Source organism: Penicillium bovifimosum, assembly GCF_028826915.1.
Source record: "Penicillium bovifimosum strain IBT 22155 chromosome Unknown utg000005l_segment0_segment0, whole genome shotgun sequence".
NCBI classification, from domain to species: Eukaryota; Fungi; Ascomycota; class Eurotiomycetes; order Eurotiales; family Aspergillaceae; genus Penicillium; species Penicillium bovifimosum.
In genome coordinates this window covers 2,371,059-2,386,369 of record NW_026622714.1, presented here as the reverse complement: position 1 = coordinate 2,386,369, position 15,311 = coordinate 2,371,059, and the positions used below count along the sequence as shown (strand labels likewise).

At 49.5% G+C, this 15,311-nt stretch overlaps 6 protein-coding genes across 6 annotated transcripts; all 6 read right to left on the bottom strand.

Moving 5' to 3' along the window:
* Window positions 1–1,467: 1,467 nt before the first annotated feature.
* Window positions 1,468–1,907, bottom strand: N7515_006080 (extracellular guanyl-specific ribonuclease RntA; the record flags this gene model as incomplete). The annotated part of the gene is made up of 2 exons (XM_056666824.1): window positions 1,468–1,839; window positions 1,893–1,907. The coding sequence occupies 2 exons, from the start codon at window positions 1,905–1,907 to the stop codon at window positions 1,468–1,470; spliced, it is 387 nt and encodes a 128-aa protein (XP_056520420.1).
* A 712-nt stretch (window positions 1,908–2,619) lies between these two features.
* Window positions 2,620–4,866, bottom strand: N7515_006079 (amino acid permease; the record flags this gene model as incomplete). The annotated part of the gene is made up of 9 exons (XM_056666823.1): window positions 2,620–2,839; window positions 2,891–3,266; window positions 3,316–3,687; window positions 3,741–3,835; window positions 3,890–4,069; window positions 4,122–4,279; window positions 4,336–4,462; window positions 4,516–4,627; window positions 4,680–4,866. The coding sequence occupies 9 exons, from the start codon at window positions 4,864–4,866 to the stop codon at window positions 2,620–2,622; spliced, it is 1,827 nt and encodes a 608-aa protein (XP_056520419.1).
* Window positions 4,867–7,994: 3,128 nt separating this feature from the next.
* Window positions 7,995–9,637, bottom strand: N7515_006078 (trehalose-6-phosphate synthase; the record flags this gene model as incomplete). The annotated part of the gene is made up of 5 exons (XM_056666822.1): window positions 7,995–8,064; window positions 8,115–8,457; window positions 8,504–8,877; window positions 8,933–9,302; window positions 9,346–9,637. 5 exons carry the CDS (start codon window positions 9,635–9,637, stop codon window positions 7,995–7,997), a joined length of 1,449 nt encoding a protein of 482 aa, XP_056520418.1.
* A 782-nt stretch (window positions 9,638–10,419) lies between these two features.
* On the bottom strand, window positions 10,420–11,511 carry N7515_006077 (uncharacterized protein; the record flags this gene model as incomplete). Its single annotated transcript, XM_056666821.1, has 1 exon — window positions 10,420–11,511. One exon carries the CDS (start codon window positions 11,509–11,511, stop codon window positions 10,420–10,422), a length of 1,092 nt encoding a protein of 363 aa, XP_056520417.1.
* An 866-nt stretch (window positions 11,512–12,377) lies between these two features.
* Window positions 12,378–13,836, bottom strand: N7515_006076 (putative nuclear envelope protein Brr6; the record flags this gene model as incomplete). The annotated part of the gene is made up of 4 exons (XM_056666820.1): window positions 12,378–12,692; window positions 12,746–12,893; window positions 13,073–13,655; window positions 13,728–13,836. The coding sequence occupies 4 exons, from the start codon at window positions 13,834–13,836 to the stop codon at window positions 12,378–12,380; spliced, it is 1,155 nt and encodes a 384-aa protein (XP_056520416.1).
* Window positions 13,837–14,273: 437 nt separating this feature from the next.
* On the bottom strand, window positions 14,274–15,287 carry cwc26 (putative cell cycle control protein (Cwf26); the record flags this gene model as incomplete). Its single annotated transcript, XM_056666819.1, has 1 exon — window positions 14,274–15,287. One exon carries the CDS (start codon window positions 15,285–15,287, stop codon window positions 14,274–14,276), a length of 1,014 nt encoding a protein of 337 aa, XP_056520415.1.
* Window positions 15,288–15,311: the final 24 nt, after the last annotated feature.

The following is a 15,311-nucleotide window of genomic DNA, read 5'->3' as shown; positions in this document are numbered from 1 at the left end:
TCTTCTTTCCTCTTCATATTTGTTGTTCTAGTTTGAGTGCACTCTTTTCTTCAAAGAACTGGCATGTCGCTCTCGGTCCGAGATGTGATGGCGAACAAACCTCTGGTTCCAACCCGAACACGATGACTCCTCCGGCGAGAGATATGTCGAAAACCCCACCTCCAGTTGGCACCAGCACAAACATCAGAAACGATATTCTGATCAGTGTACTGCAACATCCACGGTTATTACATACAAGGCATCCAACTACACCCGCGAAATGAAGTCACAATACGCATCACTTCAGATCTCTTCCCCTTACAGTTGGTAGCATTCTCTGGTCGAACAGCAGGGCCTCCTGGTCGACCAGAGAATGCTACCAACTGTAAAGGGAAGAGATATGAAGTGATGTGTATTGTCTAAGGCTAGCTACTGGATGCTAATGCGACCGAACACAGCGGGTGTTACGCCAAGGACAGATAAACCAAGACGAGAAGAGCCGAGCGACCCGGACAGCTCGTCATCAGACCTCGACAACCCCCCTCGCGTCGTAAACACAGATCCAGTGCCGATTTTGACAAGGACTGCCGTGAAGCATGGGACGCATTGAAAGACACGCTTGCGGAAGCCGCGATATGTTATACCTCTTAGGCTCTTCCCCTTACAAGCAACTACAAGGTTCTAGGTGTACGTACTATTTAGGGTACCATTTGAACACCCTGTAGGCCCTAGGATAGTATCATATGTCAGACCAATAGTGGCGAACCTGAAGCCGTTTAGATTAATCTATGCTCAGAGTATGCTGAAACCCGAGGTTCCTATAATATTGCAAAAAAAACCGAAGACTCGGGTTTCGCGTCCACACCATGAAACGTGACCCCGCACTCGTGACACTTGGTATAAAGCCCGTGCCCCTGTTGGATTCCTCTCAACTTCCTCCCCTCTCTTTGAAAAGTTTCACTCTCTTCTCCCGCCCTAGCTGGCTGGGATCGCATCCAAATATCCCAAGTTCCGAACAGACAACACCTTTCAATCTCGGATTGGGCGAGAAGCTAATGTGCTCTCGCTACTGCTAGAACTTCAACAATGATCTTCTTCTTGATGTTTTCGACATTTGAAGATGCGTTCTTGTGAATTGTGCTGTGTGACTAAATATTTATTTACATACTATCCCCCCCTCCACCCCCGGTATCCAACCCCGACGACGACAAGTTCCCACATTCTCGCAGATGTGCGGGTGTCGATTGTTGTTTGCCTCTAAGTACCAAAAATGACGGAGAACTACACAGCATGTTGACAGCTTACTCTTTCTGTCTACATGATAAGAATTTCTCCAACATCATATACTCCCGTCTACTGTCTCCTGCTACATGAACATCAATTGAAAGTATCGACTTGATTTCTCTCTTCAGGATTCAAACAAGCTAGTCCTCATATCTACAAAGACTTCCAACCCATATACCATGATCAATTCCAATCCAGCAAAATCTAACATGACACAAAGTTATTACCACTAGCACCAGTGTGGGTAATAACACCGGCGAGCTGGTCATTAGTGTTGAAGATAACACGGTCCGCACCAGGCGAACCACCAGTGTAAACATTTCCACTTGACATGATAGGGAACTCGTAGTAGGTCTTCGGCACGGAGAAATCGAAACCTTCGTAGTTGTTGTAGACGTGGGGGTAATCATTGGCATCATCGCCGGCCTTGTAGAGCTTGTATCCAGCAGCTTGGGCGGCGCTAACGGCACTGCTAGTATAGCAGACGGATCCGCAGGTGTAGGCACATGCGCGAGCTTCGACGTCCAGGGGTGCCGCGAGCGCACTGGATAGGAAGAGGGTGGCCGCGACCAGGATCTGGTCTCATGTCAGTGCATGATGTTGGTAAGTCTTGATGGGGGAGGTGATACCTTAGTGTACTGCATTTTGCGGGAAGTTTTGGGGGGAATTGATCAGGCCACTTGAGGGATTGGACTGGTGCTGGGCTTGAGGACTTCATATTTGGCCGGGGGAATATCACTGTTTAAATAGACGTCTCACATATTGGGGTCGCCGCGAGGTGAGGAGCAGCTACTCGCTATCGGGCTCGATGTTACATTCTGTGTATCTAGCCTTCATGGTGTTTATTGGCAAAGCCGCGAAGGAGTGTTGCACGCCCAAGAGGTCAGGACTTAAGTACCATGCCGAATCAGGAACATACACCGATCTGCGGTTTCGAAGTATAGAAAGAATAGAAGGGGAAGTGAGGTACAATGAGGAACTGATTGGTTGATTTGTGTCACCGTGAAGAATTGAGTGGTGCATAGACTCCGAATTGCTGGAGATGCGTCCGCTCCGAGAAGGTGATCGGCAGGCGGGGGCTGTTCTTCATGCACCTCAGATGAGCAGGGGTCTCCCCTCTTTATCGGGCCAATCAGCAATCCAATACTAGGGCACGATGTTGATTTGATGGTATATTTGACATAGACATATGTGGAGTTGGACATCGAACTGCCGGGCATTTGAATGTTTGTTCTATGTAAACAGTCACGTTTGAGGGTTTCTTCTTCACGTGGCTCGAAAATAATCTAGTAGGTGGTAGATAAGAGACATCGGACAATGGTGCTTTGTACTCTGCGTATCTCCCTTTCCCCTCATCTACACTCCCGCCCCGACGGTACCGACGGTTTCCGTGCAGATCTCTGGGACTATCGTGCCCGGCCCGCTGCGTGCTGACCAGATCTCTTTGTCTTCGTCTGTTGTCCATCGCACCTTGCCAGCTTCGGCCATCTTCTCCGTGGAGTAGATTATGTCCAATTCGATAACAGCCAGGGTTTCATTATCGAAAGGCAGCTTCAAATTATTCGTAATCGGACTACTATCACTGCAGTAGACAACTTATCCTATAACAACGGAATAAATACGCGACCACCACTTCCGCGGTTTCTTCGCGGTCTGAGTCTCCTCAACATCCACGTGGTCCCTGCGACCAGTCCAAATATCCATTTCCTCCAACTTGACCAGCCGAGTCTTGTTCCAGAACTTGTATATAATCACAAATAGCACGAACACTGGGATCAGAATATAGTTGATCACAAAGTCCGTCGAGCTAAACGGATTGAGGAAGCAAGTATATCCCTGGAAGAAAACGAGGAAGACATTGGCTGCCAGCGAGAGATATGTACCCCACGGATAGAAAAGCGCCTTGTATGGTAATTTCGACGGGTCTTCACCTTGCACGACCAGGGCTTTGCGGAATCTTATATGCGCTATTCCGATCACTGACCAGACAATAAAGGTAGACACTATAGTTCATTAGCGACCGAAACAGTATCTCCAGGACAAGAAACCCACCTCCAGAAAGAGTAATCAATGCGGAGTAGACCCTCCCGGCACTGGACGACTGTCCCAGGAACACAATGCATGCGAAGACATTGGTGAATACCAATCCGGCCCATGGGACGCCGAGGCGATTTGTCCGGCCAATGAACTTGGGAGCTTTCCCATTACGGGACATGAAAAGCACTGTTCTCGATGCCACGTATAGGGAGCTATTTCCTGCGGAAATAACACTGATCACGATCAAGGCATTGATGAGGTGGGCAGCGGGGAGGATTCCGGCATCCTCGAGTGAGATTGTCAAGGGGGAGCTGGCTGTTTTTGAAGTCGAGCCCAACAGCCTGTCGTCATTCCACGGAATGAGCATCCCAATGAAGAATATGGTACCTAGTGATGCGTTAACAGCACTTCACTTTTATTTCCCAGTGCCATGTACTCACCGACATAGAATATCAATATACGCCAAAAGACCTGTCTGATGGCCTTTGGTACTGCTTTCGAGGGATTCTTAGACTCTCCGGCTGTGATGCCGACCCTGACTCAAGGTCAGTCTCCGCGATTCCCAAGTAGCACTAGGATTGAAACCTACATCTCCGTTCCAGCGTACAAAGTTCCAGCAACAACAAAGGTTTTCGCAACACCATTGATCGAATCTGCAAACCCTCCGGGATTGTGCCAATATTTGAAGCCAGTAGCGCGTGGTCCAATTCCGCCTGCGCTGATAATAATCGCGAGGATGAAATAGACAACCAAGGCCAATACCTTGATACTGGACTTTGTCAGTAATCCGTATGTCCAGAAATCAAGCACAGCGGACTTACAGTGAGAGCCAAAACTCCATCTCGCCATAAGCCAGGATTCCCAGATTCGATAGCGTAAGAAACATCACCCAGAAGATCAAAATCCACCCCCATTGGGGAACGGCATCCGTCCAATATCCAATGACTAGTGATATAGCGTTGTACTCATTTGCGAGAACCTGCAGTTCTATCTTAGCAAACAACCAACAGAGATCTATGAGATACCTAGACGAACAGTAACCCATAAGTACCAATAGGCCCAACCCAACGCAAATGCAAGAGAGTCATCAATAAAGCGCCCCGCATACTCAGTGAAGGACCCAGTCACAGGTATCAAAGTAGCCATCTCGCCCAGCGATTGCCTATATATGTCAGAATCACCCCCCAAAAGCCGAAGAGCGGGTGCGCTGTTTACATGACGAAGAAGACGATAATACCGACCAGCGAAAAACTAATCAAAGCTCCCGCAGGCCCACCCTCGTGCAAGGCATTTCCGGAGCTCACGAGCAGACCAGGTCCGATAATACCTGAGAGTTATGGTCAACAAAACTGTCCAAGTAGATGCGAGCGCCCACTTACCTCCAATCGCGATCATCTGCAGATGCCTGGACTTGAGCTGCCGCTTCAATGGGGCAGCCATGGGATCCCTCGCTGTCTCTTCATCTGCTGGACTTGATTCCCCCGATGAGATATTTTTCATGTCCCCATCGACATCGTGAATAGCGCCTCTGTAGGTAACGGCGCTGGAATCCGTTTTGTCTAACATGTCGATAGAACACGTGAGTCAAGGACAGAGGTCGAAGCGATCAAGGGGGGTGCGGAATTTGTGTTGTGATTTTCTGTTCTGATTTCCACGCGACGCCACATGGTGCAGTTTCCTCACTTGGAGCCATCATGGCCATATTGCGCGACCGTTCATTTCTGCAGGAATTAAGCTCTTCATTCATTTGCTGCCGATGTCGTGATATGCCACGGGTGCGGCGTCAGTGACGATCATGTGGGGCGGTGGAGGCTTTTCATGATGGCGCAATTGGTGAAATTGGGTTGCGATAGTTAAAAGACCTGAGACGCGACAGCTCGAGGTCTTTAGGTATCTGTTACGGCATGTGGGCCTGACACCACCTACCTAACATAAGTCCAGGCGTTAACCAAAAAGACCACTATGACAACTAACTAGTTGTCATGTCAGGTTTCCAATTCATACCCACAGTACGGGATCTTAACAGTACCGCGCTACCTAGATACGCTGAGCTCGAGGTTGATGAGATTAAGAATTTTGTGAGCGAAATGCCAAAATTGAAAAATTGATATCTTTTGCCACAGAATTCAACACCAGATCAGACGCGGGCACGCAGGCACGTGTCGCAGTGGGATTGTTGGCGCAATTCTAAGGCTTACCAGTTGGCGGAAGGCTAGGTTACCAGTGGGCGGAAGGCTTGCCAGTTGACGGAAAGCCTGCTAAACTAAACACTCGTCTCGTCTGGAGCTCGCACCCACCAGTGGATGCTGACAACTGGACAGAAGATTCTTCTTGATATTTTATTTGAGAAGGTACTGTACACGTAGATGTCCAGTTCACTTTTCTTATTCATTTAATAGGTAGGTACTGACAGGTACACGCTTGAAGTGTTCCCTTGGGTGGTTCCATTACCTATCTCTCGCCGGGTTTGCGGCCCGGGGTTGGTGTCTAGTTACCTGTCACGATGGAATATATTGTTTGAGGGCGTCAGCCAATTAGGTACCCTATGCGCCCAATTTCGAATGAGAATACTGACACCGGAAATTTATTTCGAATCCGGATTGATTCAATTCCACCCCTAATATGTTAAGCACTTCGCGGAAGCAGACCAAATACGACATAGCTTCAGCGAGGTTATCAACAATGGATTGATGAGCTCTACCTCCGACAAGAAACCCCCAACAACGAGAAGGAACGCAAGAACTAGCTGGCGCGATAGAGGCGGAGAAACGAGAGGTGTTTTACACGAACTAGCGAACAGACAATCTGATCAGACAGACCACCGAACTGCTGTGCAGTAGTCATCTACTCGCTAGTTTGTGTAGAACACCTTTCGTCGCTCCGCCTTTATCCCGCCAGCTAGTTCTTGCTTATCTTCTCGTTGTTGGTTGGTCTTGTTGGACGTAGAGCTGCCATCAAACCATTACGATAACCTCGCTGAAGCTATTATAGCGAAGTCAGCAACATTAAGCACAACCTCAGAGGCTATCACGAAAGCCATATGCAGCTTCAGTGTGGGAAAGGGCATGGGAAAGGGCAGGAAATGTGCAACGCATACGAGAATGTTGGGTTGGTGGCTCACATTGGCACGTCAAGTAACAGCAAAGACCAGATGCCGGAAATTGCAATAATCACCACCAGGTCCATTACCATCAGGACAAGGAAGATTGGGAGGACAGCAAGCACTCAAGGTACTCAGCCAGATCAATCTGCAAGCCACCAGTACGGCGCACGAAGTTCATGATGTAAAGGGGAATTGGAAGGAGGGAAGTGCTCAGGCGGAGGTCTCAGCGGAGTATTTTTGCATCAAGAAGTGTCTTTCAGCCCCTATCAACTTTTATCAACTTTCATCATTGACCTTGAGCAAATCAAAGGGAAGGGGTATGAGAGGCTGTCAATGCCATAAATCGACACTAAATATCGCGAGCCTGGTGATTAGTATCGACTTGACAAGAGGAAGGGTAGGAGAAACGTGGAGTGCTCAAGAGGCGGTCTCAGCGAAGCATTTTTGCATCAAGAAGTGTCTTTCAGGTCCCTTATCGACTGTCATCATCGGCCATGAGCAAATCAAAGGGAAGGGGTATGAGAGGTCGTCAATGCCATACATTAATCACTTAGCTTTCCGGAGCCCGATGATTGGCATCAAGGTGATCAGGACAAGGGTAGGTAGGAGAAGGGTGAAGTTCTCGCGAGTGCCGCAGACTCACAGAGAATAATTGAGCGTCGACAGCCGTGTCTCGGATGAAGATAACAATATCAAGGATGAGGAAAATTAGATTGCCCAAACGTTATTCTCAGATTGGATTCTAAGTGCACCAAGTCAGTATTCATCGCAAGAATGATATGGCAGTGGCACTCAAAGCTATGTCGTGTCTCGGGGGGTGTTGTGTAGGGTATGGTCAACTGAGCTACTCCCAACATCATTAGTACATGAGCCATGTGAAGAGACCAACGACCGCAATGGGCTGCCGGACCATCGAAGTAAATGATCCATCAACATAGACGACTCACCAAGGTATAACATGCATCGATGCCATCGAGGTCAAGCACACATAGCATTCAGTGTTGAGGGACTGTGAGGACCTTCAAGTCGAAGTCCTGTAGAAAGATAGATTACAAAGGAGAGTAGGAAGAGATGCTGAGCCAAGTGAGTGATTATTTATACTCCTCCTCGACACGTGCTGGATAACCTCGAAATGGTAGGATCGATTCCAACGATGATTGGTTGACGAGGACTTAGCGCCGCACTAAAACTGCTGAAGTATACAAGACTCACCCATGGAAAAGGCTGCACGCTACTGGGGAGGTTCCCGCACGCCTATGAGGCTCTATCTATCTACCATCCCGTAAACTTATAGTGAGACCATCGACCAAGCCGTATACGAAGTTGAACGGATGAAATCTAGCTGGTGCAAGGCTGCTGGGATTCGAGCTTCAAGTAGTGAATACCTGGGTGTAGAGAGGTTCACGTGGTCTCTCATATGGAGCTATCTAAAAGACTCCTTTCCAAGCTTCGTTCGTTCTTCAATGAGAGCTTACGACTTCCCCCGGAAATTTGCAAATCGAACCAAGTTGATTTCCTATGGCATCGCTGGCAGCTTTCTATTTCCGGTGCTCGAGTCTCGCTATGCAGTCACCTCAACAACAATCGAAGATCAACATGGGTCTTCTGGCCGTCTGCAACGAGCAGACAGCTTTTCAATGAAGGTTTCGCCCCATTTCGCACTGCAAGGGTCAGCAGCTGATGATAACCAGACAGAAACAGGATTTCGAACCTCGTGTTAGCATTGATAAAGTGATGGAGATGCTCGTGTTTTGCCCTACGCTCGTCCTCTGGCAGATTCAACGCCTTGTAAAGTGCCTCGGACATCTGTGTCTTATTGGCAGGATGGAAGGGGATGCTACCATTCGTCATGAACGACGCTGCACCAGCAAACTCCGAGAGAACGAGGACGCCGTGGCGATTTTGCTGGCAGGCCACGTACTCGAACGCAACGAGATTCATTCCGTCTCGGGTAGAGGTTAGGAGGCATACATCGGCTACAGAGTACAACGCCGTCAATTCGTTGAATGGGACCGAGCGATGCATGTACAGCAGCGGAGTACCCTCAGGGGTGGCTGGCTGGTCAGTATATCTGTCTGGTATTTGCACAAGGAGACTTACCATGCTTGCCATTGATCTTTCCAGCCAATGTGCACAGTTCCGTTTCAAGCTCCTTGTACTCCTTTACATCTTCGCGGCTTGGCACGGCAATTTGAATCAGGACCACCTTATTTTGCAGCTCCGGGTGGTCATCGAGGAAAGCGTCGAAGCCATTGAGCTTCTGGGTGAGACCCTTGATGTGGTCCAGTCGATCGACGCCTACAATTACCTTGACGCCTTTGTAGCGCTCCTTGAGGCTTCGAATTCGCTCTTGAACCTCGGGCTTTTGCAAAGTGTCAGTGAACTTTTGGGGATCAATACCAACAACGAATTTTCCGACGCAGATAAGACGCTTTTTATACTGGATTTGGTTGGGAATCTCGGTGCGTGCATCACTAGCGTGGTGTTAATTGGTGCGGGTTGTATGTGAGGAATAGGGCTAACACTCACACGAGACTACCGCAGGTGTCGATGAAATTTTGTTTATACTCGTCCGTGTGAAATCCAATCAAGTCACTGGAGAGCAAGCCCTCGATAAGATGTGTTCTTACAGGAAGGTTCCTCCAAAAGTCCTTCGCTGGGAACGGTGTGTGGAGGGAGAAGCCGATAGGGCATGATTTACCGCGCTGCTTGAGCCGGTCGCGGAGAAGCTCGGGCAACAACATGAGGTGATAATCGTGAACCCAGATCAGCGTTCCAGACTCTGCACTGTCCACAACTGCATCTGCGAACAGCTCATTTACCCGTCTATATGCTTGCCATGGACCATCGTCAAAAGTTACACCAGACTGGTAATGAAGAATGGGCCAGAGGATGCGGTCTAGAGGTTAGCATGGGTTATGTCGTTAGGGCAGGGCACTTACTTGAGAACCCATTATAGTGTTCATGCGCCAGGGTGCTGTCGAGGAATATGGGAACAGCATTGTGCTCTTCCAAGCTCTTTTCCACATCCGCACGATCCTTTGAATCTCTGACTTCAATGCCTGGCCAGCCAAACCATTGGAACTGGGTGGACTTGGTCAGTCCGGAAAGGGAAGTCACCAGACCACCACTTGAGATTATGGACTCAAACTTGTCATTGACCCTCTTTACAGACACCGGCAGGCGATTTGAAACGATGATGAGGTTCCGTTTGCCGTTGTTGGTTGAGCTCATCCTGAATGTCCGCTGTGGTGTTTATATATCTTCAGTGCTGAGGCCAAAACAAATCTTAAAGAACTCAAGTGACACAAAACGGCCGTCTGTCTTTGCTTTAATACAATGAATATGTACGGAGGCACCGAGAGTTATACATTGCCGCAGAAATGGCAAATGGCAAATTTACGTCAGTATGGATGGCAACAACAACGTTTGCCCCCTGTTTTTCACTTTGTCGTTCCTGTTCCTGAGTCCAGACAAGACTGGACTAGCATTAGACCTACCATAGAACTTACTTGAGCCCCATGAGCTCGATCTGATGGGGCTGATCGGCCTACCACCTCGCAGGATTCAGGTACAAAGAGGCGAGTGAGGTCAAATGCCAAGTAGTTGCCCCTACATGTTCCATAGTTACAACCTAATGGATGCTAAGTCATTAAGGAAAGGGATTCTTGACCTCATAGGTATATTCTGACAATGTATCTTGTATTCTTTTTATTGTATCTAAGTCAGGTACACTTTGGCTGCTCGGTATGTTTCGTCATAGGCATGTCAGGGCTAAACACCGACGCCTCTACCTTCTGTCCAGATTTGCCTCTTTTGATTTGGAGCAATCTAACAACAATGAAGCAGCTAAGTCCAGCTGCATATGCACATCCAGCAAAAGCAATCAGCCCCCAGTACTGTCCTTGGCAGCGATGAATGATCTCCCCGGCAATGGGAACGCCAGTCAATGCTCTAACAAAGCAATACGTTAGCCACACATGGATTAACAAAGGAATGTGCAATGAGAGAGAGACTTACCCAAAACTGACAATAGTATACACAGTGGTGTAATATCTCCCATAGTTTTCGACAGGACACAGTTCTCCTACACAGACCGGCACGAGACTGATATTACTCCCACTGGCAAATCCGAACACAGTTGAGAATATCACAGTGGCGACAACGTTGCCATCGGCGGGCATCCAGATACCCAATACCGAGACCAAACAAAGAATGTTTGTCAGAATCAATGTATTGAACCGACCAATACGATCAGCAATGATCCCTGGAAGCCAACGACCAGGGAAAGATCCCGCATTCAGAAACACAACCATCAAATACGACAGACGAGGTGACATGCCACTGGCAATTGAGTACGAGACAATGTACTCGAGCGGAATGAAAAATCCCCACTCAATAAAAAACACACCCAGTGTGGTAAGTGCTAGAACAGAATCTTTGAGAATCGTGAGGTCAGGAAGAAAAACCTTCAAAGAAGGCGACGACAAGACCTTAGGGGGAGCATTCGCTCGCACAAGAAGACACCCGATGACCAAGAGTACCAACGTGATCAACCCTATGACCCGACTAGCCCAGGCGAACCCGATACGTGGCGCGAGATTCAGCAGTACCAAAGGAAAGACGACACCACCAATACTGCCCCCAGCCAAGGCGAGACCTGTTGCGGCCCCGCGGCGCTTGAAGAAGAAGTGCCCGATGCTGGCAACAGGCACAATAAAGATGAAAGAAGTTCCCATTCCTCCCAGGATGCCAATTACAACGAAGAAGTGCCAGTATTCCTCGCAGAAGCCCATGAGGATGAAAGTGAGGACGAGTAGGCTTGTGCCAAGCCACATAAGTAGCCTCGGACCTTTGATGTCAAATATTGGCCCGATTTGGATACCGCAGAAGAACACGAGGAAATTGTAAATTCCGAAGATCCATCCTATTTGGCCTGCGCTGTGCGCTGATAGTTGGTGTGTTGAGATCCAGGCTTGGTAGATGCCGATGCTGTTCATTAGGCCGAGGCCACCCATTATAGCGCTGAAACTGCCTCCCACGACTAGGTAGCCGGTGAGCCCGCCCTCTGGACACGTTGTTGGGTTGATTTGGGATTCGTGGTGCATTATGCGAGGCTATGCAGAAGCAGAGAAGAACAAAAGGAGATTTGATGATGAAGTTTTCTATGTAAATGGACAGTAACGGCATACGGTGGAAATATATAAGTCCTTTCAGGAACTGTGCAATATCAACATGAAATTTTCATGAGCTCGGCCAATATCAAATAGACGCGTGCTGCCCGACATGCATTTGAACGAGTCAACAATTCGCCGAGTGTCAAGATCAGAGCCACCTCCATTGCCGTCCTTAGGAACTGCGATTGAGTTTAGCAGGAGAGGCCAACGAATGAGGGTCCTGCTCTGGACTACATATCTGATCAGTGATGAGATATTCCACGGAAGCAAGTCTTACATCGGGTGATGCCGTGACAAAAAGTCCCACAGCGGCCGATGGCCGATGGCCGAGTGCCCCCGGCCCGGTAAGTTCGCCGACTCGGCATCGGCGGGCGAACCACAGATGGACAGCCCAGGAGTAGGCCGCTAACATAAGATGATAAGAGACACATTATTGACGGTCTAGTCCTGATGATTGAACCTTCCTTCCACAGATTAAAGCTCGATCTGAGTATAGGTTTGGAGAGGAAAGATGCCTAGATCAAAGTACAAAATAAGCGCTCTGGATTCCGAACAAGATCTACAGCAAGTGAACCCAGTAACTGAATATCAAAGGACAGCCGAGAAACTCATATACTAGCCGCCCGAAAAGAACCTTAAAAATCACATACAAGAAATGAAAACACCATGATGATGGTATGAAATAAAACACCAGTACCAATTTAATCCAGATCCCCTTCAAACAGCAATCCGCGCTGGTTATGCTGCCAAATAAACAAATACGCCGACCAGACCCAGTCCATATAACGAGCCGCCACTTATGCGAATCTACGCTTAGTTGGGCTTGGGGTCCGGAGCTGTTGCTCGCGCTCACGGCTGCGCTCGGTCACAAAGTCCATCGCCCGGTTCTCGAGCATCAGGGGCTGGTCTTGTTTCTCGTTATAGACGGCCTGGGTTTGCCGAGGGTCTGATTGTCCGTAATACCCGAAGGAAGGGTTGTGTTGCAGCTGAGGGTGCATGGGCTGGGTCTGAGGTGGTTGTGCGTAGTGTTGTTGCTGGTAACGATGTCTGAATGAGCGGAAGGACCAGTTGCTAACAACGGTGACGGTGGATATAGTTGCAAGGAAGAACAGCTAGGGTACGTGTCAGTAGGTATGTTGAATTATAACTGCGCAGAGAAACTCACAATTGCCTTCCAACTGATGGGATCAATGAAGCTGTTGATGATGATGGCCATCGTATGCGCCGAGACCTTGGCGCGGCCAACCTTCGCCGGATCGCGGTTCATGCATCGTTCCCAGTTCTCGCAGATGGTCTCAAGAGCCGGCGCTCGACTGGGGCGTCCGCAATCGTTATCCACGTAGCTTTTTGTGCAGACAGCCATGTCGGCCAGGATTGTATCTGACATCTCTTGCGCAGCCTGCTCGAACTCCCCCGGATGGCCGACACAAATCCGAAGACCACATATACAGCGAGAGAAAACAGAGACAGGTTGACCCCCAACTGGGCCCACCATGAGATAATGGCGGGGACATTCGGATGTGCTTCCAGCATGCTGAAGAACTCAGACCAAGTAGACATGCGCGAAGGACCATCCTCGCCCTGTTGACCCTTCCCTTGTTTCGTGGCTTTCACCGGTTTCCCCTCCCTACTGCTTGGCCGGTCTGGGTCGCTGTCGTCGTCGGTGTCGACTCGTATTTTTCGACCGAGTTCCTTGTCTCTGCGTCGTTTCTTTTGTATGCGGTGCAAAGCTGCGTTCGAATGATGAGTCAAGCGCGGGATCTCGCCTCGCCCTGGACTCTGCGGGTTCCGGCCGTGAAAGTTGAATACCCCAGAGGTTCCCCTCCCTGGCTTGGATTGCTGCTCGGGTGTATCCTCGTTATCTGCGTATTCTGGGGATGACATGTTTTCTGCGCCCGATGAGAAATCCACTTCTAACTTGCGCGGCGTTTGGAAAGCAGGTTGGCCAAATCTGGCTTTTGGTGATAATGGTGCGGGTTGTTGTTGAGGCTGTGAGAAGAGGAAGGGCTGCGAGTTTGGTTCACGGAGGGAGGGTAGCGTTGGCTTTTGGGGAGAATCAAATACACTATGTGCTCCTGTAAGATTGTTAGAGGGCTGGAGATGGCAGGTGTCCTCGTTCAGCTCCTAGCCTATCGGGGCATACGAACGTTTCTTGTCATGTTGCGCTCCAATCTGGTAGAAGGGCGAAGTAACATCGCCGGGGGCTCTTGTTTGCCATTCGAAGTCCATTGGACTTTCTCCCGTGCGCTTGTCCATCGTGGCGATCAAAGAATGAATCTGTAGTGGGTGGAGGATGATGGTTTAAAGGGCGGGAAGTTTTTGTTTGGGGTAAACATCCAGAATCCCGTAGCAACCTTGGCAACCCTTTATCTCCGAGATGGCAATATCCGCTTCTACGCTTCCTAATGCTTCACACAGTACGGACTCTGATCTATAAATTATTTTGTAGTATGGCCTATTGCCCAAAGCAAAATCACTACAAAACCAGGCCAAACCAAAGTTTTGACATCGGCTAATGATAACACGCACTAGATGTAGATCTCTACACAGTACATGGTATGTTGTACATGAAGACATTACAATGCGTAAGAATGGGCATCAATATGGCAGAATCATTTCGTTGGGCGGCCAGCACCCCATATGGGTATTAAACAAGATGGACAGACACTGGGACAGAGAGCATAACAAGCCACCTACTCATCCATCTGCCACTGGTATTCCAAAGTCGCAAGCCGACTCTTCTTATTCCGCGCTGCGAACCAATCCTTCTCAAACCCATTTCCACGGTCCACCCCATCCCACCGATGTCCCGGCCGAATCCCATACCGATTCGGCTGGAAGGCACCCTGATAGAGCGGCCGTCCTGTCATACTAGCACCCTTCTCGCGACGGGCAGTCAGGAACTCTGCAGCAGGATCATTCCACCGATCACGCGCCCGCATCTCCTCATTTATATCCTCGTCTTCGATCGTGCGGGCAACCGGCATGGCCTTGATATCTTGTAATTCCTGTCGTCGCGCCTCGCGCTGCTTCAGCTGCACATCACCCATGAGGGCCTCGCGTGCTTTTTCTTCTTGAACGCGCTTTTCTTCTTCCGCCCGCCGGGCTTCGGCGCGTTTCATGGCTACATTGATGATTCGACCAGATGCGTCTCGATAAATGGTTTCTTGTGTCTTTTCTTTCGCTGCGGCGGGGTCCCGGAACTGTGCTTCTTCGGCTTTGCGTCGCTTTTCTTGGGCTTTCACCATCGCGGCGGTCTGGGCTGCTGTTTGGAGGCCTGCTCGGGCTCCGGACTCCATGCGTCCTGCGCCGTCGTCCTCATCTTCTATCATAGGCGCTTCGTCGTCATCGGCATCTTGCTGAGCGGCTCGTTCGGCGGCTGCATCGGCGAGGATTGCATCGGCGGCTGCTTGTTCACTTCCGCCTTGACCGGGCGCGGGTCCTCCGATCGTCTTCCAGTTTGACTTCTTGGTGCGGCGGAATTCTGCTGTGTTGGCTGATGTCTCGAAGTAGGGTCTATCCTCATCGTCCTGATTCTGAACTCCTAACGTGGAGCGGATGTCCGGTGGGTCATCGTCGGCAATGATGAGGCCGGAGCTTGCGGTGTCGATGGCTTTGGTCTTCTTGCGCTTCTTCTTTGGTCGCTCGATAGCTGGATCTGCAGTAAGATAGTTCTTTGCTAGATATTCAGCAAGTGAGCCGGGCATGGTTCCGGTTAGCTGTGGGGGTAT